At 52.7% G+C, this 27,296-nt stretch overlaps 8 protein-coding genes across 8 annotated transcripts; 5 read left to right on the top strand and 3 right to left on the bottom strand.

Moving 5' to 3' along the window:
* Positions 1 to 3,312: 3,312 nt before the first annotated feature.
* Positions 3,313 to 3,710, top strand: POX_b02888 (uncharacterized protein; the record flags this gene model as incomplete). The annotated part of the gene is made up of 2 exons (XM_050111796.1): positions 3,313 to 3,418; positions 3,568 to 3,710. The coding sequence occupies 2 exons, from the start codon at positions 3,313 to 3,315 to the stop codon at positions 3,708 to 3,710; spliced, it is 249 nt and encodes an 82-aa protein (XP_049972142.1).
* Positions 3,711 to 5,198: 1,488 nt separating this feature from the next.
* On the top strand, positions 5,199 to 6,668 carry POX_b02887 (putative sugar phosphate/phosphate translocator; the record flags this gene model as incomplete). Its single annotated transcript, XM_050111795.1, has 4 exons — positions 5,199 to 5,329; positions 5,442 to 5,509; positions 5,581 to 5,804; positions 5,892 to 6,668. 4 exons carry the CDS (start codon positions 5,199 to 5,201, stop codon positions 6,666 to 6,668), a joined length of 1,200 nt encoding a protein of 399 aa, XP_049972141.1.
* Positions 6,669 to 8,748: 2,080 nt separating this feature from the next.
* POX_b02886 (uncharacterized protein) lies at positions 8,749 to 9,816 on the top strand (the record flags this gene model as incomplete). Its single annotated transcript, XM_050111794.1, has 1 exon — positions 8,749 to 9,816. The coding sequence occupies one exon, from the start codon at positions 8,749 to 8,751 to the stop codon at positions 9,814 to 9,816; it is 1,068 nt and encodes a 355-aa protein (XP_049972140.1).
* Positions 9,817 to 11,466: 1,650 nt separating this feature from the next.
* POX_b02885 (Transcription factor IIIB 70 kDa subunit) lies at positions 11,467 to 13,738 on the bottom strand (the record flags this gene model as incomplete). The annotated part of the gene is made up of 2 exons (XM_050111793.1): positions 11,467 to 11,813; positions 11,857 to 13,738. 2 exons carry the CDS (start codon positions 13,736 to 13,738, stop codon positions 11,467 to 11,469), a joined length of 2,229 nt encoding a protein of 742 aa, XP_049972139.1.
* A 1,634-nt stretch (positions 13,739 to 15,372) lies between these two features.
* POX_b02884 (uncharacterized protein) lies at positions 15,373 to 19,065 on the top strand (the record flags this gene model as incomplete). Its single annotated transcript, XM_050111792.1, has 1 exon — positions 15,373 to 19,065. The coding sequence occupies one exon, from the start codon at positions 15,373 to 15,375 to the stop codon at positions 19,063 to 19,065; it is 3,693 nt and encodes a 1,230-aa protein (XP_049972138.1).
* A 138-nt stretch (positions 19,066 to 19,203) lies between these two features.
* POX_b02883 (Crossover junction endonuclease mus81) lies at positions 19,204 to 21,098 on the bottom strand (the record flags this gene model as incomplete). The annotated part of the gene is made up of 3 exons (XM_050111791.1): positions 19,204 to 20,711; positions 20,781 to 20,950; positions 21,007 to 21,098. The coding sequence occupies 3 exons, from the start codon at positions 21,096 to 21,098 to the stop codon at positions 19,204 to 19,206; spliced, it is 1,770 nt and encodes a 589-aa protein (XP_049972137.1).
* Positions 21,099 to 22,684: 1,586 nt separating this feature from the next.
* Positions 22,685 to 23,641, bottom strand: POX_b02882 (D-erythronate dehydrogenase; the record flags this gene model as incomplete). Its single annotated transcript, XM_050111790.1, has 1 exon — positions 22,685 to 23,641. The coding sequence occupies one exon, from the start codon at positions 23,639 to 23,641 to the stop codon at positions 22,685 to 22,687; it is 957 nt and encodes a 318-aa protein (XP_049972136.1).
* A 724-nt stretch (positions 23,642 to 24,365) lies between these two features.
* Positions 24,366 to 26,633, top strand: POX_b02881 (Transcriptional activator of proteases prtT; the record flags this gene model as incomplete). The annotated part of the gene is made up of 4 exons (XM_050111789.1): positions 24,366 to 24,486; positions 24,579 to 24,711; positions 24,822 to 25,900; positions 25,981 to 26,633. The coding sequence occupies 4 exons, from the start codon at positions 24,366 to 24,368 to the stop codon at positions 26,631 to 26,633; spliced, it is 1,986 nt and encodes a 661-aa protein (XP_049972135.1).
* Between the last annotated feature and the right edge of the window lie 663 nt (positions 26,634 to 27,296).

The raw sequence follows: 27,296 nt of genomic DNA, 5'->3' as shown, positions 1-27,296 counted from the left end.
ATGTGGACACGGACGGACAAGCAGTGGTCTTGTAGGATCATCGGGGCCACCAGACGGGGTCCATTGGACCGCAGGCTGGTCTGTGGTTCGCACGCACGAGGAATTGAAATTTGTGGAATTTTTGGAAAATCGAAAGCTAACGTTGCCACTGGCTTTTCTGCCAGTGCCAATCTCAGCTCCCGAGCACGCTTGTATGGTGGATCGTCGCATGTACTGTACAACTGCAGTCCTGCTCTGACCCCCGACTCAATCACACCTCGATATCGCGACTCGGGGTGCGCTGGATACCGTGTGCATGTATCTTGTTCATCGTCGTCGTAGACTCTACCGCGAGGCCAAGTGCAGACCGATCGTGACTACGAGGAGGGTGCTTTACGGTACTTCCGAGTCCCGACTACACGCAGGTGCAACTTGCCCCTGGTGGACCGCTTCTTGCTTTGGGCGGTGGAGGGGTGAGTGGAGACAGCAGGGCCCACGCAGGTCGAATTTCCGCACTTGGGTTAAGGGGCTACCCAATGACCGGACGCAATGGGAGCATGGAAACGGACCCGGGACCGTCCAGACTTTGTTTCCCACCTCACCCAGCAACTGCGCAGACTGGCATCGAGTCTATCGAGGCGACGAAAAGTGGAGAAATGTGCCTGTTTCAGGTTGACATGGGGAGTCCAGAGCGAGCCAGCCCCCCTTTTCCAGAACGCTGGAGATCGAAGATGAGAGAATCATGCGTGGCCCCCTGGGCCACGAGGACCGGAGGATGGAGACGGCGGTGACGAAGGCGGACGGGTACAGCGAACCCTTGCAAAAGGAAAAAACAAAGAATAGAAAGACGGGTAAGAAAGCTGAAGCGAGGCAATCTCGTTCTACGCGATAAGGGACACAATTCAAAGCCATATGCATAGGATTGCCAACATCTTTGGTCATTGGTGGATAGGAGAGAACATGGTTTGGCGTCACAGGGCAGCTTCCTTGCAACAAATTCGCCGTATGGGGGGAGGATGGTTCGTCAGTCACCCAATGCAAGATCTACACTGACCTTATCAGTAGTCCATATCCGGCCTGGCCTATTGGCCACTCCAGGGTCCAAGGCTGCTACCGCAATCGGATCAACCGACACTCCTGCTGTGTGTCACGAACAGATCAGGGGAGGGGACCCATGTGGGTTTCAATGCCTGGTCAACATTCGGTGACATCTGTCGATGTCCGAGATGGGATCCCCTCCAGCATGCAGCCTGGATACTACATCCGGTCTTACGCGCCATAATCAAGTTTCTTCTTCCTTGCCTCCAAGTGATGAAAGCCGTTCTATGTGGTGATCCGGACAGGCTCAGATGCTCCGCTGCACATAAACACTATCTCTGAAGGTCGCAGCCATCTCGTCTGTCTCCCCGCGACTTAGAGATATGGAAATTGTGTGGAGCCCATCACTGCATTCGGCGATGACGTCCGTTGATACGAGCCCCTCTCAGTGGGAAATTCTGTCCCTTTAAAAAAAAAAGAAGATGCCTCTAGGTAGCTTTCGATCTATCGAGCTTGCTTAGGGACCACCCGGTGGCCCGATCTGCAGACTAGCAAACATGAACCGGATGTTGTAGGTGGACAGGTGCTCATGCTGCATTCAGGTTCATACTCTCGATCACTCTCGGAATCCATCACAGATGGAGAGTCTCCGGGCCGAGCCAGAACTGCTACTAGCTTATCATGACTCCACTTCCAGAGATGTCCGCACTGCCATGCGCAGCTTGTCACCGGTGAATGAAGGCAATTTCATACAGCATCGCGGCGACAAGGGACAACCTGACTTGGCTGGGTAGAAAACGCAGACGCCAAGGCCATGGCAATGTCAGAATGAGGGGGGCACTGCCTTCTTTGATCAGACCTCGCGATGACTTGATGGTTGGCATAGCGCAGCAGCAATGCAACCGATATACCTTACTTTAATAGTTCCCGAGTCACAGACACGTCTCAGCGCGGCTGAAAAATAAGTAAGAACCAGAACCCCTCCCAGGCCCCCAGGAAGAGATGTCCGTTAGTGAATGGAGCTCGACACGTCAATGTTGACGAAATCGCCTATTCGTTGCCCGTTGTCAAGCACAGTCACAGTGTGAATGGATATATCATGCGGGGCCCATAGGTGGGAACCTGATCAGGTCGACATCCATGTTTCCCAACACGAACACAGTTCAAGTTACTAGGTATATTCATTAGTCGGCGGCAAAGGGGCGAGTCATTGACGGATCACATCCTCCGAGGAAACCCAATCGTAGTTCTGCTGGACAAAGATATACAGAAAGATCGGTTTGAGGCAGACTGCATGCCCCTTCTATACAACAGGCAAGACACCACAGGCAGGTGGTGTCACAGTTGTCAGTCATGCAAAGACCTATCGCCAGGGAATAACCCCGGCCACCCCCAAAGGCTCGTTTTCGGGACTTGCTCCAGACTTTGCAGGATTCCCATAGCAATCGGTCTCTACCCTGGGAGCAGGGTTCTCGTCGATGCTGGAAGATGTACTTATGTAAACATGATACGAGAGTTAGAACGTTAGTGGTTCTTTTCCATTTTCAATTGGATTTACTAGCCCCAGTATATGCTCATGTACATCCACCCATGTCCACTCAAGTACAACATACATGTATGGATGGCGGATGCAGCTCCTCCAGACAGGGAGGGTTCTGAATGATAGCCGCACTACGCGTCTAGTACACGACTGCGCCGGGTTCTGAAACGGGGTCCACCGTTGATCTGTCCGTCAGAGCCAAAACAGGCAAGATTTCCAAATAAGGATCGTCGCACTAATGGAGCTTAGGCATATCTCGAACCCAATCAACGGTCTTTCCCATGAACTGAGGCGAGCATGTGTTTTCCTCCCATACGATTTTTCCAATAGATGGGAAGCTGCAGATTTCAATGATTGCTTCGCTCAACTCCTGAAAAGATGCGACGGGAGTCGTCACTCGTATGCATCTATGTACCGGAACTGCTCACAGTGGATGCACGGCAATCGATAATTATCTGTCCCAACGCCCCGAGGGGCAACTTCATCGCATCAAATGGGAATACAGGAACATCTATGTTCAAGGCACAGCCGGGCTATATGATGCCAAGTCTCAAAGCTCTTGCACACAATGCTTGGCCGACCACAATCATCTCTCTCGGATCTTGGTTTTCTACGATCATGATCAAGGCTTTAGTCTAAATACTGTCTTTCTCCGTCATGAGCCTTCCTGGTGAAGCCAGCTGGCTGACCAGCCTGTCGTTCGTGTTGCAAGTGGTAGATTAGTGGTGGGTCTTGGTCCCTGAATGGAAGAGACAATGGCGTCAGACATCCTCCTCAGTCGGGACGCAGGCTTCGGACAGATCGCCGCATTCTCCACCGGTAAGGGACCGGAAGACAGTGCAGGTACAAATCGTCGCTCACGTTAGTCGCCATGATCACTGCCTCGACGCTCGAGGCCGCTCATTGCGGGCATTGCGGGCCACGCAGATCGAGAAACTGCTTGCGTAATGCTCATGGCTGGTTCTCAACCGGGCAAAACTTTGGGCCACCCAGTAGACCTGTATGGATAGAAAAAAGACAAGGACATGGTATGGCTGATAGCCGCGTACGACGCTGGATCCTACCACCTCAAGTCACATTCCTCAGCAGTGGAGGGCAAATTGTGACAGAGGGCATCGACGACCATGGAAGACCTGGATTTGGTGTCCACTAGTGAGCGGCCACCGATGGTTTTAACAAAAAAAAATAAAACAAACCGATTAGACTTTGGAGCGTATTTGGATGTCGACCAGTAGAGCGAGAACCGTATCTATCGGTCGGCTGTCACCACCGCGAAGGAATGGAGCTAAAAGAGCGGATAAGCGCGTCGTGTACATTACGGCACGGTAGCACTTGGACAACCTCGATTGGGACCTATCAAGTGAGCAGTATACTTAGAGCAGTGCCGTGAGACGACCAAGTGGTGTTCCGACTTGACCCCGGCCGCCTGCCAAAGTGCTTCCATACTCAGGAGACCCTCGATACCGCACTCTCAAGCCTGAGTTATACCGGTCGGCAGTACATTATGGTGGTGATGGTCCTCCATGCCCTCTTCTCCCGCCTCAAAGATGATTGAAGCTCAGGAGAATGCTCGAAGCCTTGCCGGCAGACACATTATTATTGAAACCACAAGGCCACAATCAGGCGCACCGTCACCAGGGAACGTCCACGGGTGTGGTTGACGATGCTGATTGGCGTGTTAAAAAGAAGTTGCCACGAGCTGATGCACTGTTGGATTCGAATCTTCAAGGGATTTTTCAGTGTATCATACAGACCTGCGTTAGAGAAGAACAGCTGCCACGTAATACCGTAATGTGCTGATCGAACAAACTCTAAAATGACAGATCAACCGCAACATGGAGTGCAACCTTTGCGGTGGCTCAGATACACGGCTGTGATGTTATTACCTGACGATATGCAACGCGTAAGCTCGATCATCCTGGGCCCTTATTTTAGGGACCAGCCGCCTATCACGTCGTACTCAGGTGCGGACGCTCGTCACTGGACGGGACCAATGGCGCTGTTTGCAGCGGAGTCATGAAGCGGAGCTGGCGACGGTTGTGTTCCTGGCCCACCTCAACAGTGCTGTGCTACAGTACGGTGTACCTCTGTTTGCTGGGTCTCTCGTCCTCTCGGCGTGTGACTTGCGACTTTGTCCGCACTTCGACTCTCCAAGTTTCGTTCGACCTCCATTCTTGCCAGTCTAGACCCAAAACCTCTCAGGCTTTTGTCCGTCTCTGCTGACGCCTGGTTCTCCTCCCCCTAAAATCCTCTTCTGTCGTGCCACACATCCGTTCTCACCTACCATCACCTTTCTTGCTCCCCCGGGAGGTCCGCCGACATTTACAGTACGTGCTCCATTCCCACTTTGGCCGGAGAACGTTCCATCGTGATTTCAACCTCTCTCTTTCCCCTCCCCTCTCTCGTAGACACATCCACCCAGTCTTCGGCGTTGGCGCATTCCTCTTCCATTTCCGGCTTCCGTCACCAATCGCACGCTCGTTAATCATTCCTTGGCCTGTCAGTGAATCTTATCGCCTTTTAACCTTTCTTTTCGCCTCTACCCCTCGTGGCTTCCTCCGCCTTCAGTCAAGGAAGCCTGACACGGCCACGGCCTTTTGAATTTCGACAATTCCTCTCCGATCAAACTCGAGCACTCACCATGACCGCCGACGGCGAGAAAGTGCGCGCCTCGGGCGAGACTCCGCGTGAGATTTTGCCCACCGTCAACCCGGCGGTTGAGAAGCAGCAGGAGGCTTCCAAGGCTGCGTTTCACCCCGCGGTCTACGTGAGGTGAGAAGACCCCCCATTCGTCTTAGTTGAACACAAATGCATCGCGAGCAATCGATACGGCCGTGAACAATTGATCTTTGATGAGCCCCACTGCTGACCGTCAACGGGACAGTGTCTGGATCACCCTTAGTTCTGCGGTTATTCTGTTCAACAAGCACCTCCTCGACTACGCCAACTTCCGTAAGTCGCACCGTCTTCGTCCGACCATCATGCGGGGGATTTGGTATTAATGCTTGGTTTTTCTTGGCTAGGATTCCCTGTGATCCTGACAACATGGCACTTGACATTTGCGACCATCATGACCCAGCTTCTGGCTCGCTTCACCACCGTTTTGGATGGCCGGAAGTCTGTCAAGATGACTGGTCGTGTCTACCTCCGTGCAATCGTCCCCATCGGTCTCATGTTCAGTCTGAGTCTGATCTGCGGTAACATGACCTATCTGTATTTGAGTGTTGCTTTTATCCAGATGCTCAAGGTATGTACCCACGGAGCCACGCAAGTTGCGACAAGATATACGCTTTGACCGATGGCTAATTTTGACGGCGTTGTTGTTGCGAAACAGGCTACTACTCCCGTCGCTGTTCTGCTCGCCACCTGGGGCATGGGTATGGCTCCCGTCAACTACAAGACGCTTGCCAATGTGTCTATTATCGTGATTGGTGTCGTCATTGCCTCCTTTGGCGAGATCAAGTTCGTCCTGGTGGGCTTCCTGTTCCAGCTGGGCGGTATTGTCTTCGAGGCGACCCGCTTGGTCATGGTGCAGCGCCTTCTCAGCTCTGCCGAGTACAAGATGGATCCCATGGTGTCTCTGTACTACTTTGCTCCGGTCTGCGCTGTGATGAATGGTCTGGTGTCTCTTTTCCTCGAGGTCCCTCACTTGACCATGGACCACATCTACGGAGTGGGCATCTGGGTGCTGCTCGCCAACGCCATGGTGGCGTTCCTGTTGAACGTCTCGGTGGTGTTCCTCATCGGCAAGACCTCCTCCCTGGTCATGACCCTGTGCGGTGTTCTCAAGGATATCCTGCTGGTGGCTGCCTCGATGTTCATCTGGAACACTCCCGTGTCGGGTCTTCAGTTCTTCGGTTATTCCCTAGCTCTTGTCGGTCTGGTCTACTACAAGCTTGGCGGTGACAAGATCCGCGAGTATACCGGCCAGGCCAACCGCGCGTGGGCGGAGTACGGCAGCAACAACCCTGCTCGCCGCAAGTTCATTATCATCGGTGCAGGCGCTCTCATTTTCTTCCTCTTCGTGGGCTCGATGGCTCCTAGCTATGCACCTGAACAGGTTGATCGTGTGAAGACCATGCTGGGCGGTGTCACTGCCGGCAACGCTTAAATGCTTGCCCGCCCGCACGCACTGCTCGGTCCGAAGCTATGATTACCCATCATACCGCCGAGATTGCCAATATGCCGGGCTCAGGCGGGCCTGCCTTCCGCGTCTCGGGCGCGGAGTAGTTGGATCTTCTGTACCTGGTTCACACGAGATGTTCACCTGTCCCGGCACCACGAGACAGTCGAGGCAGTCTCCATTCTCGGTTGAAAAACACATTTTGCCTTTCATGTTCTTTCTCTCCTCTTTTATTTCTTCACATGCGGGCGTCTGCGGCATGCTGGACTTGCCGACGTGACTGGTTTCTGTTCGAAATTTAGGCAGAGGCGCTCAAGGGCGACCTATCGCTTCCTTTTGCCGCTCTCTTGCTTTGCTGTGTGTACTTTCCGTTGAGAGTGGGGTCTCTTGCTACTAAATTCTCTGTTCTCTTGCCCCTGCCCTTTAATATTACCGACGATTTTCCCACTCGTGTGTATGAGACTCTGTACACCCCCCGGCGTCGGTCTGCTTGATCCCTGAAACCCTTCAAGAGGGATCGTGTTTGTTCACTTTTGACTCTCTTTTATGTTGTCTTTGCGTGTTTTCAATAGAAGTAGATTTCAAATTCTGCTTGTGTCGACTCGTGTTCTGAAAAAAGTATGTCTGTATGACATGTGAGGCTCTATAGATTATTCAGTCGGTGAGAAGCCTCCGTTACCCTGCTACTTCAGGGCGTGTGAGCACTGAATACAGATCGTCAGGCGATCCCCCATTATGCCGCGGAGTGTGAATGGATGCTTTGTCCAGGCAGCTTTCCCGGTCCCAGGCGGTCCGAGGGTGGAAATGGAGGCCATCTCACCATGCCAGTAAGGAGTACTCGTAGTGAGCAGTCAGGTATGTGTACATCAAAACCAGTGTGCTACACCTAAAGAGTACCTCCTGACTGATCCCCGCGACTCTTGCGTGTTGGTCAGTAGCGTCAGTACTACTCTGTCAGTGCGTGGTAGTGCTCTGGTCTTTTTTGACTGGCTCCTATAGGCTGTAGACAACTCGCGCGTTGTCCAACCCTCTCGACTACGCACCTCGACGGTGGCGGGGCTATGTTTAGTATCGCTGACGCGATGACTGAGGGCGATCGGATGAGTCTGTCTGCACTGGCACGGGCGCTGGCCGATGGAGCATAGCCGGAGCTGGACTGGATGATGTAGCCGGGTTGTACAGGACTCCAGATGGGGGGTCCAGTGCCCACTAAGTTGTAGCCCTGGCCCACGGCCGAGTTGCGCCCAGTCCAGCCACTACTGAGGTCTATCCCGTTCAGTCACTCCAGTGGCCCAGCTGAAGCCCCCGTGTCCACTACCGCTTCCTGCCCATGGATGCTCCTTACGACAACGTGAACATGACTGGCAGACTGCAGAGGTGGGTCCTTTGACTCTCGATCAGGGTAATGATTGGTGGATCCAAGCTAGGCTGACGAAAAACGCTCCGAGATTGGTCAATGGCAATGCATGAGAGCGCCAGCCGCTGCGAAAGCCAAACGAACTTTCGCCAGTCCCGGGGGCCGGATACGACTCCACCTCACACGGTCTCAGTATGGTAATACTGCCTCGGGCGTAGATTATAACACGATGTATTGATGTTCTGTATTGTTCTCTCCGCATTGCGCCTTGCGGATCCCTCCCTCCGATCACCTCAGATCATCTTTCGCGTGCCTCGTCTTCCTCATCCGCTTTCTTCCTGCCACTTTCTTTCTTTCCTCCTTCCCATCTTCTCACTCCTGCATCTCACTTGTCGCCGTCCATCTTCTCTCTCTCCTGTCTCGCCGCACCTTCCAATCCATTCCATCCTGGTCGTCCTCTTTATTTGTTCATATTGACTCTCGATTGAGACGTTCGATCCTCCTCTTCATCTACCGAGCTTAAATATTTTCAATTCTCCACATCAATACCGTTTTTCGTTGACCTTCCCCCTTCAATCGGCACACCCATCAGATCCCGGCATTCATATACATATAACTCTAGGTGGTTGAAGCTTATGGTGGTAGCCTCACTTACTCTGACAGTCCAGTACTACCTTGCGTTCGTGAGATTACGATAATCTCATCTCTACCATGTGTCCTACGATCGTCAGTCGCCTATCCAATGGGCCCGCCATGGTCCTCTCTCCTTCCCAAGAACACGTCTTTGGCTCCCTCCCCTCCCAGTCCTTGCTGGATGCTCACAGTGACTTCCACACTTATTCCGGCACCTTCAACTCTACTTTTGGGGTGAGCAAACCGACACAGCTGTCCATGCCCGTGCAACCGCAGCCATCCCGCAAGAGGTCACGAGACGAGGCTGCTGTCGACGAGTCTTCAATGGCACGTGGGCCTTGCCCTTCTTCGCAAGCAGCCATGACAGGGACGCAGCAGCCTCACTGCCCCGGGGGAAACTTTGTCCCGTCAAGTTTGCAAAAGGGACTGCGCGTCTCCGGTGTCAGTCATACAGAAGCCGCCGTCTCCCAGTCAGGCGCAACACTTGTCGCAGACGGCAATGGCAACGAGATGAGTCGCAAAGCACCAAGGTTCGACGCTTCTTCGGCGGTTCTTGGGGGAGATGCCACGGTTGCGTCACAAGACAGCGCCAACGACACCTCTTTGTCGGACCAGCATCGCATCACTCCCCCATCGCCGCCCTCTGAGCCTTTGATTGACGAAGCAACGCGCCTTCTAGGCATCAGCTGGCAGCGCGTGGATACCGACCACGATATGGCTCCTGCTGTTCGTGGTTGGACCAAGTATATTGACAACCAATACTCTGCCATTTTGCACGACTCGCAAATGTTGATGAAAAGCCGCGCCTTGAACGCCTACCTCGTTGCTGCCACACCTCACGGGGCCTGCTCCCCCAGCTTCTACCTTTTCAACGAACACTTGACTCAGGGTCAGCTGGTAGCATCCCGTTGGGAAGTTTGCCTGCAGAATCTGCGTTCCACTCCTCCTGTATTCGAGGGAAATGCGGTCATTGTGGCAGCCGGCCGCCCTCAGCCTCTTGAGAACCCCTTCACTTCCGCTGGTGAATCGGGTGTGCCCCTTTTGCAACAAGCCCTTTCAAGTCATTCTCACGTGGCCCCCTGTGGCATGGACTTGGGGGCGGGTTTGAACCAAGGCATGGACACGGGAATGGAGATCGACTCATAGAACCCGAGTATGTCTGACTCGAGCCTCGCGAAACAACTTCCTCTCGATCGAGCAGACTCTCTCTGCTATACCGGAAGACTGCCATCACCGTCATACCTCGATCACTTCGATATCGATACTCGATCAACCGCGTCCCCGCTCCGCCGGCTCGCCTGTCGTACTTCGTATTCCGTATCTCTTTTTCATCTCTTTTCATTTTCCAACTGGGGGTTCTTAGACCTTAACTGCTTTCTTCCAGCCTCTGATGGCCGTGCTTCACTGACCCAGGTCCACAATCCAGATCGCACCCACCGCAGATGGATCAGCGGACAGTGGTGTTTGCGGGGCGTTTTTGCATTGACTTCCTTTCTATCCGCGACATTTCTTGCTTCTAATTGCGAGTCTCGCCCTCCTACTGGCTGTAGTTCGCCCTCTTCTCCTTTTATCTTTTGTTCTTTTTGGTTGTCTACTCGTTTTTACGTTTCGTCTTTCATCTCTGTATTTTTGGGTGGGAATGTTGGTTTGATGTTCTTTTTTTTTTCTCTGCTATATACTCTGACCCTGCTGTGACCCGCCTCATTTTTATCTCCGGCGTGGCTCGACACTATTGATGACACTTGAAAAGAAAATACACTTGACATTAAAAGGAAAAATATCCCTCTGCCGGCATTCTGTGTAGGTGCAAACTTCATTAACCCAAGCCAGTAAGATTTCCCTCAATGGGCAGATGAGCCTGTCCCGGCAGTACATAGACCGCCTCTTTCGGGTTGCTCCCGTCTGGAAGCATAAGACATTCCTTGCACGCCGGTGCGGGCGCCGTTAGTGGAGGGCCATTGATAAATAGATGAATTGAATGCATTCCGTCAAGACTGCTTTAGTGGGTACCCTCAGATTCTCGAACCTCGAGGTATGTGGAATGACCAGGTAAGTATGATAACTAGTAGGACTCCCAGGCTCTCTAGTTGAAATTTCAGCCTTCCCAAAAAGTTTGATCCGGCACCTTCAAGGCGTGGTCTGGTAGAAGTCGCAATCTTCCTTATGGTAGCCCATCCATTCCATTGGAACATATTTGGATGTTTGGATGTTTCGATCCACCGGACAAGGTACTTAACTGAGGCATATTGAATCAACAAGGTCTGGTAGAATGCTCCCCCTGCACACCCACTGCACTCTCTCCTGTCCAACTCATCTCACCCAAGTCACGTGCACTCTGCCCGAATGAAATGTACGAGGTAATAGGGATTACCTCAAATTGAGGACCTATATGTAGCGTCCGTTCTGAACGAGAGGAGGCGAGCTCTTCTACCCATTGGGTTCGAAAGAGATGAAGGTCTGAATTGAGGTCGTGCTGGGATGGTGTGTCTTTATTATTGGAATACGCTGTACAATCATACAATGGACTCATTTGATACAAGATACTACTGAAATCATGGAGGGCACTACCGTGGACGGGTGTGTATGTGTCAGAATGGTTGCAAAGATGCCCAGAGGCTGTACTGTATTGAAGGGAGGGGGGTATCTTTTAGATTTTCAAGAAGCGCTTCAAATCAACCATGAAATCACACGGCGTGCTCCTGGCGTAGTCACTTGTTGTCACTTTTTTGTGTTGATGAAATATGCAATGAAGATTTCTTTCGGGCAGACGGGGACCTGCTCGTTCAGTTGAGCATCTTAATCGTAGTCGTAGTCACTGCCGGCATCGTAGTAGTCGTCTCCGTAATCATCATCGTTCTGATACTGGCCGGCAAAGGCATCGTCGACGTGATCCTCCTCAACTTCTTCCTCCTCATCATCAATGTCGTCTGGATCGGCATTGGGAGGCTGTGCGTCTTCATCGTCCACCGGACCGAGTGGTGCGGTGGCTGGGGGTGTATTGAGTACAGCAACGGGGGGTGCTGTGGGAGGGGGAGTAGGCTGGTGGGCTGCGGAGATGACAGGTTTGTTGGCTGGGAATGGAAGAAGGTCGGGGAGAGGCTCGAATGGTACGGCGGGATCGGGGCTCCGGCTGGATGCTTGTGCTACGCCGCGAAATCACACTTTGGCTGCGACTGCGACTGTCACTTCGGCTCAGAGATTCAACCTTGGTGACCGTGTCGCTGGGTCCATCTTGGTCGTACAGGTTGTCGAGAAGCGAGTAGTTGATCTTTTTACTGTATCCTCGTTTCTCCAGCATTCGCCGTGTGGCCTCAGCTGGAGTCGAGGCGCGGGAACTGCGGCCATCTTCGCCGTCACCCTCGAGGTAGGCGACGTCCCCGAGTCGACCCTTGCGACGTTTTCGAGGTTTCGACCTCGAGGGTCCAGCAGTGGCTTCCGCGAGGGCCCGCTTCAGGGCCTTTGCCTGTTGTGCGCGAAGGTACTCTTTGTTTTCGTGAACCCAAATCTGCTCTTTCAGCTCAATTTCGTCGCTGGCAAGCAGACAGTTGACAACTTCCGGATCGTCTGCAAACTCGGCCTCGTCAATGTCGATACTATCCGAAACGGTGCTGCTTGGTTCCGGGCCCTTGATGCTCTCGACGAGGTCGGAGCCCTTGGCCAGCATGCTTTGAATTTCTTGCTCCAGAGCATTTTCCGATGCAACCTGATCGGCAGACGGCGCTGGGTACAGATGACCTCGGGGCCCCCTGATTTTTCCTTCAAGCGGATCTATTCTTTCCTTCACCGCATCCTCGACAGCTTCATTGACAGCTCTGGTGATGGATCCTCGTCGCCGAGGGTTGTCCATCAGGGCTGGATCGATCGGAATGTTGGGAATTGCGAACCCGTCAGCGTCGTACCGTGGTGGTTGAGTTGACTCTGCATCACTCTCGTCGACAACGTCACCTTCGATCTCTGCCGCGGTCTCGGGGAATCGTGTAGTGGCTCGTATTGACTTCTTGCCTTCTCGACCACGTGTGAATGAGGGGGGATCATGTGAGTTCTCCAGTTGGACGGAGCGGAATTGATCCACCGTTAGTTCACCACTTTCAGTCGAGCCGAACTCTGACAGACGTTGGCTGATTGTGACTTCGGTGACCTTGACAACGTAAACGAGCTCGCGAATTGTGCGCCGGAAATTATTCATCCGCGCAGCCAGGATCAAGGCTGCACCACAAAGACCAGCGGGCCGTCGACCGGTGGACATCCAATCACGGTTCATACGCTGGACAATGCGAACGGCCTCGCCTGCTACTTGCATTGTTGCTGGTCCAAATTCAAGTTGCTTGGCAAATCGGTAAATCAAACTCCCCGGGTCGATGGGGTTCATCAGGAAAACATTGCCACCCAAGCGGAGTTCGTCCAGAAGGGCCTTATAGGTGCGACCCAGTTTAAAGACATTGACCATCAGGACATCTGCAAAATCGATGAGCATCGCCGTGTTGCCATCCTGACGGCGGCAAGCAATGTAGAGAGCCACAGCAGCAACGTGCTTCGTACGGCGACCTTGAATGAAGTTGAGACCCACTGCAAGCTTGAAGACCTGACCAGCGGCCTTGCTTGCACTTTCCGGGATATTGAGACTGCGCGCAAGCTGCAGAATGTATCGGTTACCAGCTTGTTCGGTGACCTCTCGACTTTCCATGCCACCACCGCGCTGAAATCCTGGGCCGAAACTCCGAACGTGGGTTTGATCCGATCCAACGAAGGAACCTTGCACCACTGCAGCACCAGCCGAAGTCTCACCGAACGTCACCTCAGACACAATGTTGGACTCGCTGATGACAGTACCGCACCCGGAGCAAACCTTCTGACCTTCATCCTCAACGATATGCGGGGCAGGACACCCTGGGTTCGGACAGCCCTGGGTCTTTGGGTGCGTGGTTGGGCGTGTTGGTTGCGGACGCCCAATCGGCTGAGGACGTCTGATAGGTGTTGAGCTTGGAGGCTTCAAGCTTGCCAAGCGGCCAACAGGCGGTCGCGGGCCACGAGGGGCCACGGAGATGCTGCCGGACCGAGACGCCGACATGGATGGACGTGATCGGCTTGTGAGAGGGCGATGGAGTGAAAGCTCAGGCGAACTGCAATCCCCCCCCAATCGTGCGACGGTCGAATTTTCGTGCGAGCCGAGGTAGGTGTGAGGTAATGAGAGGGCCGTTCGACCAAGCTGTAGGGTAGGTGATAGTAAGGTCGCGGAAATTATTCCATGTAGATGAAAATGAGGTCGTGAAAAAGTTGGAGTCAGTTGACGGGAAAGACTATTGGAACGGAGCTCTCAACTACGCGCTCTCGGCGCCTCGTTGTTGGTCCGCGAAGGGATTCAGTCCTTGAATCGCGGAACACGGGTCTGAACGCACGCGTTTCTATCAAAAAAAAGGAAAAAAAAGATTGTGATAAGACGATAAGAGCAGTAAAAGGCAATGCCGGACGTGGGGTACGGTGCGGGTGTGGTGATGAAGTTTTTCTGAGGGAGAGAGTCACCCGTGGCTCAGTGGTGAGATCACGTGTGGGTATTGAACAGTTGGCGGGCGCGCGTTCGACTCGTCCAACTGACAGCTTTTCGAGAAGTTCAAGGAGCTTAATTTTTCACCTGGCCCAGTAGTATTCCACGCAGCTTGTCCTACAGCGTCTCGTATAAAATCCAATCACGGAAAAGACGCCTTCTGATGAGTCATTCTCTTTTGCCTTTGACTTGCTCCAAAGTCACGCCTTGTGACCACTTTCTTCTAGTCCCATTCTTTCTAGAAGCAGAGCCATGTGAATCCATTACCAAGATGGGGCCAAAGGCAACTAGTCCCAAATAGGACATATTGAAATTTGGGGCGGGGTCAGCCGTCTCGCGCCTTGGAGATGTGGCAGCAACAGCGGCCTGACTCAGCATGTGGGTCTACAGCCTTCACCCAGGCGGCAAGGCGGCAAGGCATCAGGACGGATCCACGAGGCCGCTGCCGCATTCGAAGGAATCCTGACGTGAGTCCATGCAGCCAAGGAGCATTACAATAGTATGCAGATTCATTCTTTTCGAGCACCTTCATGAGCTTTCTTTAGAAATCAGCTTGCCGGGGCCGCGCAACTTTGTAGCTCATGATATGATACTACATATCAGATGATCCATGGCATTGGTCCGTTGGAATGTTGCTGCACTTGCTTCAAGGGCCCATCTTGCGGCATTTGTGCGTTCTTTGCCTGAGCCCTGCGCACAAATCTCGCAGCTTCGCCCCTCGCAATTTGGTACGATGGCCTGGCCTTAAATACTTCGCTCCTAGATCAGAGACTCATAAGCAGCCGACAGCCGGGAATCTGGTCAAATCTTGAATGATCATCACCCGCCCTTTTTCTGCCTGACATTTCGCTGTGTCGTAGTTGCTATAGTTCCTGGATGCGTCTTGTCCGTACCCGCCCTCCAGTTCCGCCCACGCCAGGTACTCGCGACTCAACCTTCACACGACCTGAAGATATTTTCCAACATCCGTTGCCTACCTCCGGCATCGCCTCTTCAATTCGTGTATCAATTATCATAAATCTATCTATATTGTTCTATCGTTACAATAAGGGTACGCTTCCTTGGTACGTTCATTGATTCTCCCAGGTCGTGACGCTCTCTCTCTCTCTCTCTCTCTCTCTCTCTCTCTCTCTCTCTAACTACCAACGGTTGGATAGATCATGTCTCTACAACAAGAGGCTGGGCTCCCGCAAAACGTTGCAGGAGCCCAAAGAGCAGACCAGCCACATTCAAAGAGTACCCCTCCAAGGAGAAAGAGTGTCTTCTGGGTGAGCAATATTCATTGCGCCTCATGTGTGGCATATATCACCGAGATCCTCTTTGAGGTCCCTTCTGTGGAGGATGTTCACGTATCGATTATGACACACGAAGTCCGAGTATCTCATGGGAGTAGAGCTCAGCCTACGGTGCTGGTTGATGCTCTCGTTGATGCTGCGTTTGAGGTGCATCATGTCACCACTTATGATGAGGAAGGGTCCATCTTGGCCGAGATGGATACTGGCCTTTGGGCTCAGGGCGGCTCGGGATCATTCCATCACCAAGAACTGTACCCTGGACTTTCCTCAAATGCCAAAGATCATGCCCATGGTGCTTGGAACGCACGGCACATTGCCAATTGCGATTCTTGCAAAAAGGAATCACAGCAGCATGAATTCGAGACGACGAACACGAAGGCTATCAACACCGATTGGAAAACACCTCCGAGCCCTACTGGCTGGGAACCACAAAAGGAGCGAACGAAGCTGCAAGACTCAGACACCGAGCGGTCCCCATCAATCTCAATAATCTGCAACTCGCCGTCGATTGCAACCTCGAAACCTCGTGGTTGCTGTTCCAAAGCTGGTGGTTTGGTCTCGCTCAACAACACTGGCCAAAATCAATTGCCTCCCCCAGTAAGCTTGGACGAATATAATGCTAGAATCAGTATTGGTGGAATGACCTGCGCATCGTGCGTCAACAGTGTCACTGCTGCGCTTGAAGAGTTGGCCGGGGTCAAAGAAGTCTCTGTCAATCTGCTCACAAATAGTGCGACCCTTGTATTTGCTGGTCCGCGGGCATATGTTGATACGATCACCGAACGGATAGAGGACATTGGATTCGAGGCGGTCCTTGATGAAGTGAAGCAAGTTCCTGGAACTTCCACGTTGCAAGCAGGTCGCATAGGGCATGATGATACCCGACGCACTGCCGATAGCCCATCACCCTCGGGCACTGCGTTGGTGGACCAAGCCCCGAAACGTACGATCTCAATTGTGGTTGACGGGATGTTCTGTCGTCACTGTCCCCAAAAGGTCATGGACTCCTTGGCTGGCCTTCCAAACATCAGTGTCAACGAGGCTCCCACTGAGAAAAGACCAGTCGTTGAAATCACTTACGAGCCTGCCCCGCCAACCTTGACCATCCGTTCAATACTCAAAACCATCAATGATGCCCATCCTGCTTTCAGTGCGAGTATCTATCATCCACCAAGCATAGAAGATCGATCTCGAGCGATGCAGCTACACGAGCGCCACAGGCTACTCTCCCGCCTACTGTTTGTGTTCGCCGTCGCCATTCCCACCTTCATCATTGGAATTGTTTTCATGTCGTTGGTCTCTCCTCAGAATGCCACTCGAAGATACCTGGAACAAAAAATGTGGTCTGGCAGCGTCACGAGAATCGAGTGGGCTCTTTTTATCATGTCAACTCCTGTCATGGTCTTCGGCACTGATGTCTTTCATACCCGTGCGCTGAAAGAAATCCGCGCATTGTGGCGTCCAGGGAGCCGAGTTCCAATTCTCCGCCGTTTCTATCGGTTCGGAAGCATGAATCTCTTGATATCAGCCGGAACATCAGTCGCCTACTTCTCGTCGCTAGCTATCTTAATCATGGATGCCTTGAGCGGTCACAAAGCAAGTGCACATGGAACCACCTATTTTGATTCCGTGGTCTTTTTGACGCTGTTCATTCTCATTGGTCGTTTTCTTGAGGCATACAGCAAAGCACGAACCGGTGATGCGGTGGCATCCTTGGGCAACCTTCGCCCGTCGTTTGCACAGCTGATCGGGGACGCGGCCACGGAGAGCGATGCCTCTTCCAATGCCGCTTCTGACGTGACGATGAAAATTGGTGTTGATCTCCTAGAAATAGGGGACCGTGTTCTCATTCCTCACGGCACATCTCCGCCTTCAGATGGTGTGGTGATCGGCGAGGGTAACTTCCAATTTGATGAGAGCTCGCTCACAGGAGAGTCTCGCCCAGTCCAGAAGACGCAGGGAGATGAAGTCTTTTCTGGCTCGGTGAACGTTGGCCATCCAGTGCAGGTTCGTGTCACAGAGCTAGGCGGGTCTTCCATGCTTGATCGAATTATTGCAGTTGTCCGCGAGGGCCAGAGCAAACGCGCGCCATTGGAAAGAGTTGCGGATGTCTTGACTTCTCACTTCGTGCCAATCATCACCCTGATTGCCATTCTGACCTTTGTGATCTGGCTCGCCCTTGGACACACTGGTGTCCTTCCTGGCGATTATCTGGACAACACTCGCGGGGGCTGGTCATTCTGGAGCTTGGAATTTGCGATTGCTGTTTTTGTCGTCGCCTGCCCCTGTGGCCTGGCACTGGCCGCACCAACTGCCCTCTTTGTTGGGGGTGGTCTTGCAGCGCAACACGGGATTCTGGTCAAGGGCGGAGGTGAGGCTTTTCAGGAAGCGAGCCGACTGGATGCCATCGTGTTCGACAAAACCGGCACATTGACTGAAGGAGGAAGCCTCAAGGTCACGGAGCATGAGTTCCTAACAAAGGACCCGAAATTGATGAGTGTCTCATGGTCACTGGCACGGAGCCTGGAAGAAAGCAGTAATCACCCTATTGCGCAGGCGATTTCTGCCTTCTGTCAAAGCCAAGCCACGTTCAATATCTTGTCTTCGGATATAGAAGAAATTCCCGGCCAGGGGCTGAAGGGCTCCTTCACGGTCGACTTTGAGGAAGGTGAATCATATGAAGCCGCTATTGGGAATGAGCGGCTGCTTCACAGCATTCTCCCCCCAGGAGGCGATACATACTTCGTCTCTGGTCTCCTGTCAAAGTTTCAAACAAGTGGTAAATCCACTGCGGTCCTGTCCATTCGTTGCAAATCCTCCGAGACATCTCCCTTTATTCCAGCGGTCGTCTTCGCGACATCCGATACAGTTCGTCCCGAGGCTGTCGACGTCATCTCTCAACTTCAGAGCAGGGATATCAAGGTCTTCATGTGCACAGGCGATAACCAGAAGACTGCCCATGCTGTCGCCGAAATGTTGGGAATTCCCCGCTCAAATGTTATGGCTGACGTGCTGCCTGCAGAAAAGGCAAGCTTTGTACAGAAGATCCAGGCAGGGTCACTCGCCAATGAGAACCGAAACAGCATGCCAACTGTATCAGACAAGGGCGGTTCACGCCCAATTGTTGCCTTTGTCGGAGACGGTATCAACGATTCACCCGCTCTTGCCGCCGCAGATGTCAGCATTGCCATGGCATCTGGCTCGGACGTTGCCATCAACTCTGCCAGCTTCATCTTGTTGAATTCAGACCTTCGCACAATTCTGCAACTCGTGGTTCTCAGCCGCCGGGTATTCAACAGGGTTCGGATGAACTTTGGATGGGCCGTGGTTTACAACCTGATCCTGGTCCCCGTGGCCGCTGGCGTCTTTTATCCGATCGTGACTGGTCATCACCAGAAGACCATTGGCGGAGAGATTGTCACTGTGAATGAACATTGGAGGTTGAGTCCAGTATGGGCTGCATTAGCCATGGCACTGAGCAGCGTTTCGGTCATATCGAGCAGTCTCGCGTTGAGGATCAGTTGGGAAAGTGTGAGGAAACTTTTCAGGAGGACATGACCCTTGTGTGTCTTTGGGTTGTGCATGTTATGATTAAGTACATCCGTATCTTGTGCAGTTCATAGTATTATCGTTATTTAATATCTCAGAAGAGTGTTCAGTCCCCAAAATAGCTCGACTAAGCCGATACTGTTTCAGTCACCTTCCTTCCCCCCAGATTTCGGCAACCTTTTTGCTGAGCGCTTTACCAAAGTCCTTTCTTCTCACGACAGAATGTAGCTCAGTCGCCAAAAGAGTCTCTCGTTCCCTGGGTTCCAGCGCCTGATATGCTTCCACAAGCTGCCGGGGAGTGGGCCATTTACGCTGGATCTGCAGCGCCCTCTCGCCTGTGACACCACGGATGCACATGAGCATCTTGAGGAAAATATCTCGAAGAGACAATACGTCTGACTTGGAGGTCAGCGCCGAGAAGGTTGAAAAGGTCACACCATACGTCACGGACGGGTCCTTGGTCCGCAGTTCGTCGAGTAAAGGGAGGTATGACTTGGTAGAAGAGAGACATCGCGTAGGAATCAAGGCAACCGAGTGGGAAGTTGTGGCCGTTGTAGTGTGGCTCACGCGATTCCCATCCTGAGACGGATCGTATGCTCCGTACATCTTGGCCAAAAGCCGCGTCATGCGGGCCAGGTATCGGATGGAATCGTCGAGTTGTTTTGTTTTCTTTAGGAAGTACCCGTCCACGACTTGGGTCGAGGCCATGGCTGATGCGGTGGACTCTTGATATTTGAAGGCATTCCCCGAGGGAGCTTCGGTGTGTGCCACGGCAAATTCTTCGACCAGATAAATGACGTTCTTGATACCGGATCGTTTCAGACGAAATTTTTGCTCTTTGAATCGGCCATCTTTGATTGACTGGACAAGATCGTCAAGACGCTTTCTTTCGAGAATCCAGTCCAGCATGACCTCATCACCCTCTTCACCGAATTGGGCAAGATGCAAAGGATCACGGCATTTCGCTACCCACATAGCATCGCCCAGTTCCAATGCCCGCACCTGGGGGGTGACACCCTTTTTTATGAGTTCGTTGGCAATGTAGTCTCGATCCTTCGAGCTACGTACTTCTCGGTTATCCAGAATGAGTTCGACCGTGAAACTTCCTGGGGGAAGTACGATTGGCTCCCGAGGCCCGTCTGTCTGAATGCCTGGGAAAGCAGCGACAGGGTTATCCACTGTCGCCCGATCGCCCTCATCAAGGAGAAGCGAGGCGTTGCCCGTGGCAGAGGCGTTTGCAAATGTCGAAGCCTGGGAGTTGTTGCCCGTAGAGGTAGCATTTTCACTCGATGCCCCTGGCAAGGTCTTTTGAATGCGCTTGGCGACCTCCCAGCCCTCTTCAGTCAGTGCATACTTCCGAAGTGGACGGCCATGTTCGTAGACAAATTCCTTTTGAATCAAGGTCCTCATTGAACTCCACGCTGTAAAATACTTTGATGGATCTGGGGGTGCTGTGAAAGAGCTGTCACAATGAGGCTGTGCAAGCTCGATCAACTGGGCTTTGGTCATGCCTTGGCTGCTACTTTCGCCTTGGGTTGCCAGACCCAGCAGAATGGCATATGGACCTGATCGAAGAGCTGGCACATAGGGCCGTGCCTTTCGCGGCTTCTTGGCCGGTTGTTCAGCAACGCCCGTATCTGATGTTCTCTTACTCCCTTGAAGAGATCAGCCTCATTAACACTTCTTCCGGCCCATCAGAATACACTCATTCAGGCTCGACGCACCTTGCCCGGGGATTTGCGGCATCGGAAGCCCATTTTCTTGACAGTGAGTCTTCAACTTCTCCGTCAGTCGTTCACATAACTTGGGACCCAAGCCATTTAGTTGCTGGGCTTGTGATGGGTGCTCAAAGGTCAAAGGGCATGCTTTCATCGACTCGTACGCTTTTTTGTATCTAGACCAAAATTAGGTATCAGACTCCCGACCTCAGGACTAGCGTCAGGTACGAACACGGTCACGCCTTTGCTGTTGCGCTCTCGGGCCTGTTCCAGCCATTCTTTGATCCAACCCAGAAGGAGAGGATTAGCACATTCCTCACTCATCGTGGGTGTCAATCCCGGCTCCAGGCTCGGAGTTTGTCATTGTTCAGCCTGGTGCATCCAACGCGTGTTGGGTTCCTTCCCCTTCGGCAACGGACGCGGTCATGTGACTGTCGCGGCGGGAAGATGACTTTATCTCGAAGCAGTTGAATGAGACCATTGAAAAGATTTGACCAAAAAAAAAATCGGAGATTCGACTCTCGTTGAGTCCATTCATTTGATCCGCATGATACTTACTTTTGATGGCAGACTGTGTGGTGCCTTGGGGAAACTTTCACGATGATCGCGACCCAAATGCTTTTCAAAACGGTGCTGCTTCAGGGCATTCTTCCAGTTCTTGTAATGAGTGTGGAGACTGGGGGATAACCGCGTGATCGATCTCTTCATTCGTCCTGATATCTACTGTCGCTGAATCATTACACCTCATCCCTGAACGCGCTAAATCTTTAGCGCAAGAGAGGTAGCTCTCTTTTTCAAAGGCTTTTTTTTGTTCACCTATGTGTCCCAGGCCTACTTTTGTACGCCGAGTGATTGGTTGCTCCAAACGGAATGGGTCGATGAGGGAACAGTTGCTCAGTCGGTTGATCGGTATTTCGGATCGACCACCTCCTTTTTATATAGTTCACACTTGTTGAGAGTCGATGGAAATATTTAGGGACCAGTAGGCGAATTGTTGCGACTGAAGCAATTTCATTTTACATGAGATTACCAGGGCGATATCAAATCCACACCACCCAGAAAATCCTCCCTTTGACCTCCAATAGAAATCGCCTTGACCCCAGATAGAAATCACTTTGACCTCAAGACAAAATCACTTAAACACCACATAGAAATCAAGCGAAGGCAGCCGGAAACCGGAAATGTTCAGAGCCGCACAATCAGACTCGAGTGTCCGTCAACTGGTCACACATGCGCTCCATCCATTTCCATGATCGGTAGTGGAAGAAAACAAAACATACTCACGATGAATCCCTTGTTTTTCTCTCTCTCACCGCACTGCAAACCATACAGCCGCACCAATTAGCACGGATTCAAAATGATCTTCAACTTGTCTTGTTAATCGGGTCATTGTGCTGAATTCGCAACCACAGCGAAGCGGACCTCGTCAGAAAGCAGCACTGCCTCCACAACCTCTGGCCACTCCCTCTGAAACCGACACGAAAATCCGGCCTCCCTGGACTCTTCAAAATTCAAAATGTCTTCTGCCGACAAATTGGCAGAGCAACTCAAACACTCATTGGAGACCACCGAGAAGGAGCCCCGAGATCTCGCTACAAGCCGGTTCCGTCACGGCGTTGATAAGGTGAGCAAATGCCTATTCTTCCGCAACCTCACATTTATATCACCCGAATACACGAAGAGATTACTGCGTTCGTCTTTCGTATTATTTTCAATTGCATCCACACACCGTACTTTCGTGGTTGGAAATCAACTGAAATTTATGATAGTCTGTACATTCTAATTTCACGTCTCAAGTGGGTATTGTACACGACACCGCTCGAACGTTGCTAGAAAAACCGCAACGGTAGAGCAAGAAGTGCCACAGTATGCCGCCCCATCATATATGATTCGCGTTCCTGGAGTAAGCGTCATGATTGTTGCGCCAATGAGGCTTTGTAGTCTCTCACGGTCTGTTCAAAGGACGTATCGCGCTTGAAGCCTAGAGAGATCGCCTGCGAATTGTCAAATCGAGTGGGCCACGACTTCAAGATTGGAACCACAGTGGGATCCTCCTTCTCACTGAGGAAACCCAGTTTATCCTTCCCGCCCACCGTTTCCAGAGCATCCATCATCTCTTGAACCGTCACACAGATACCCGGGACGTTGATCTGGCGAATATGAGGAGGCACCGAGTCCGCAGGTAATTGCAGGGCGAGGATCAGATTCTGGACGAGCGTTTTGGGAGAGCAGAGCCAAGACTTGAAGGATCGATCTTCAATTGGAATCACGCACTCTTTGCCATCCAACGGCTCACGGATCATCCCCGACAGGAACGACGAGGCCGCAGCGGTGGGCGCACCGGGCCGCACGGAGATGGTGGGGAATCGAAGGGTGAAGCCGGTAATGAACTTGCGACGAGTGTATTCGTTCACGAGGGTCTCGCACACGACTTTTTCGGCGCCGTACGAGGACTCGGGGGTTGGAATGACATTGTCCGTGACGATTTCCGGCAGTGGTTGTCCGTAGACGGCCTGGCTTGATGAGTAGATGACTCGCACGCCGGGGCAAGTTTTGCGAAGAACTTCCAGCAAGTTGCGAGTTGCGTCGATATTGACACTCATGCCGAGCTCGAAATTGGCTTCGGAACCTGACGACATGATTCCATGGAAGGCGTAGACCGCATCTAGAGAGGGACTGACGACATCCTGGGCAGCTGTGAGAAGATCTGCTTTGACGCATGTGGCATTCTCCGGGTGACGAGCGCCTTGAGGTACGGGCGGTTCGATGATGTCGGTGAGAGTGACTTGATAGGTCGGATCATCCAGAAGTTCTTTTGCCAGGAGCTGGCCGATGAAGCCCGCGGCGCCGGTAATGAGTATTTGCATTTTCGCAAATGAGGGAAGGCGGGCAGAGAGGGTGGAGAATAAGAAAGAGATGGGGGAATAGATCGGAAAAAGAAGAAAAAAAAAACCTATCTTAACATTGTTCCACATGAGCTTTTGTCGCTGCACGCGAGTTTATGAGGACCGTCCGCGCTTCTCCGCATTTCGCAGCAAGTCCGAGGCGATCTGGAGTGAGCTCCTCCGCACCGGACTTCTCCCGGGTTGAGCGCAGCCGCACCTTCGACATGGTTGCGCTTTGGCAGTGGCGGTGTTGAAAAGTCCAAAAAAAAACGTCATCAAGATCCCATGCATGCATCAGGGAGAGATATTCAGGAGTGACATGGATGTTTCACGATAATGAGAAATACATCTCGTGCTGCCTGCAAAGAATTCATGTCCAAAACAATATGCATGCCACGTGGGAACTGGTGGACCAGCACTAGCCTCTCCGATTCGCAAGTGCGTTTTATTTTGCTCGGACAGCATTTTCGAGTCTTCGAATACAAAGGTAATACATCCTGTTGGGTCTGACCGAGAAGTTACTGCCTCGGTCGGCAAAAGATATCGAAGGGCGCGGTCAATATCGGCATTCACCAGGAAACGCTCCAGCGCTCGGCCTTCCCCGACCTGTTTCTCGCTTGCCCCACCGTATCTTCCCCCCAATCCACCATGCGCGGAGCATCACCGAACCCTTTGTTATTCCCCCCCCTCTCTCTGCATTGCAAGCATGAATCCTCGCACTCCAGCGAAACGGTCCTCAACAGATGCAGGGCTTGACTCGCCTCGCGAGTCGCATCGATCGACAGAGTCACGTCCTGTGGCTCCCAGGATATCGAAAGCTCGAGCTTGTACGTGAGGACATCGTTTCCCCACATGACGCTGCTCCCGCATTTTCTACTATGGAGTTCACCCCGGCGGCTCGGCTGACTGCGTCTTCTAGGTGCCGAATGTAAACGACACAAGATTCGATGTGAATTTCGATCGGGTGAAAGTAGTTGCACTAAATGTGTTCGCAGTGGCATCAAATGCATGGTGAATGATTTTTCCCAGAAATTTGTGGACGATGATGGGATGTACGACCGTCACCTCTGCCGATCATTTCCCCAAGTTTCTTGTTCATGATGTGGGACAGAAACGGTATCGATTTGATGGGTTCGGCACATACTGATCATGCTGAATGTAGATGGAAATCACAGGCTGCAGCAAGCCTCCAGCAGTTGCAGACGGCAGTGTCCCAGCTCTTGCAACACGCTGGACTGCCCGATCTGTCAACAGTTGGAGGTAGCAACGGCCGTCACGACCCCAGTCCAGCCGCCTCCCATCACCCTCATCGGCCGTCAATTGATGCGTCGCAGTCACATCATAGCAACCACGAGGGACCGGGGGTGGCCATGGATGTCACACGGGAGCCATCACAAGAACCCGATCTTCAGGACCCAGAACTAGTTCCCGCGCCAATGCGAAGTTTATACGAGGTCACGAAACTGCGTAACCTCCGCAACAATCCCATCGAGGCCCCCAAGAAAACACTTTTGGAGGAGGATTTTATCACAAGAGGCCTCGTCTCCGTCCACGAGGCCGAGGAATTGTTTGCATATTTCAGTCGCACCATGAACCAATTACTATGGGGCGGAATCATCCTGGTCCATCGGGACCTCACTTCCGTCCGTCGTGCCTCTACCTTGCTCTCAGCTGCGGTGCTCACCGTCGCAGCCCTTCACATCCCCAATCGAACGGAGACCTTGAACCGCTGCTATAGCGAGTATGTAGCCCTCGTCTCAAGCATGGCTCTCACGCGAGCTCACACGCTGGACGACATTCGAGGTCTTTGCGTTGGCGCATTTTGGCTGTCCGAGCTAAGCTGGAAGCTCTCTGGACATGCCGTGCGCGTTGCGACTGAGCTTGGTCTGCATCAGAGTTATCATCGTCTGATTCGGGGGCACACCGATCAATATGCACGCGCACAGTTATGGTACCTGCTGTACGTGTGTGATCACCATTTCAGTATCGCTTATGGGCGGCCGCCCGTCATCCACGAAGACACGGCCATTCGGAATTACGAGACCTTCCTGAAGTTGCCCATGGTCGTCCCTGGCGATATCCGACTTTTGGCACAGGTCGTGTTGTTCACGATCTTGACCGAGGCGTATCGCATGTTTGGGAGTGATACCGAGCAAGCGCTCACAGAGGCAGATTTCGGGCAATTGAGAGTCTACAATGTCGCGGTGGACCAGTGGCGATTAGTCTGGCAGCCGAGGGCGGGTAAGTGGCACCACGCTTCCGGGGTTGCCCGTCGCTTCTGAATGTCGTCGGTGAACTAATGATGAATGTTGAGTGTCCAGCCGATAGCTCGTACGTGCGCACCTACCCCTCCAAGGGGGTGGTCTTGCACTACCACTTTGCCAAATTTCAGCTCAATTCACTCTCACTGCGAGGACTCTCGCCGTCCAACACGCCCGTCTTCTCGATGGATCGGAGAGAGAGTGCCAATATCGCCATCTCTTCCGCCATGGCCTGCCTGAACATGGTGTTGGAGGAGCCCGATATTCGAGATGCCATCGTTGGGGTACCCATCTTCACGCACACAATGGTGACCTTTTCCGCCGTCTTCTTGATCAAGGTGGCCATCAACTGGAACACGGCGTATTTGAGCATCGATGCGCAACAGGTGCGGCGACTCGTGGAGCGGGTCATCGAGCTGATGAACTATGTCTCTGCCGGGGAACGACATCTCACCCGGCACATTGCCCGTGGCCTTGGCAAGATGCTCGAGCGGTTTGACTCGTGGGAGGCTGGATGGCCCGTCGGCAGCCACCATGCCAACAGCGAGGTGAATCAGAACAATAGTAGCCATCCGCCGGGAGGGGCGAATGCACTGGCCCAGGGCTTCCCTCCACCCGACCTGATCTACGACATGGTTGGGACCTACGGCTTTGGACTAGATGAGAATCTCTTAGATCCCAGCTTGGCCAATTTCGAATTTTTGGCGCAATAAAGTGGGCATAGGGTCCCCATCAATGGCTTTATGGACAGTGGGCGCGGGCGTGCTGCCGTTGTGTGACTAGTACAGTAGTTGCAGAGTTCGTGGTCCCCGGATAGGAACATCCATAGTTCTGGGCACGTGATCCTGCCAGGGCAGCCGCTCCTCTGCTCATCTCCAGCCGACCGAAGGTCGAAGTGGCTGATCCAGTGACTCTGCGACCATGCGACTCCGGCATGAGACGCCTAAATGTAATATTGCTGCGAATCCAAGCAAAAATTTCTGGATTCTTTGCCTGTGCCCTACTGCTCACGGAAAGTGAGGAATATCAATCACCAGAGGCGATCTCACAATGTTGTTGGGTTGCCTCTAGACGATGCATCACGTTTCCATCGCGCTCAGCTCGGTCCCTCGGAAGGGGCTGAGGCTGAGGACCCTCGCGAAGGGTAGAAAGTCATGTCCAGCGTCCACGGCGCTCTCGTGGAGACCCCGCCCATGGAATCATAGAGTAGTCCGGTCAACCTTGCGCCTCATACCGGTAATGCCTTGCTGACTCAATCAGGCTGCTCAGGTACCATGGTCGCCAGGGTGCTGTCCGTATATCCGAATCGCAAACCTGCCCCTTCGTGCAGTTGTCAGGTCAGGTCCTTGACCGGACGGGGACGGGGACGGGAATCT

The sequence above is a fragment of the Penicillium oxalicum genome, chromosome II, assembly GCF_001723175.1.
Source record: "Penicillium oxalicum strain HP7-1 chromosome II, whole genome shotgun sequence".
In the NCBI taxonomy this organism is placed as follows: Eukaryota; Fungi; Ascomycota; class Eurotiomycetes; order Eurotiales; family Aspergillaceae; genus Penicillium; species Penicillium oxalicum.
Note: the sequence above shows the minus strand (reverse complement) of the source record. Positions and strands in the feature narration are given on the sequence as shown.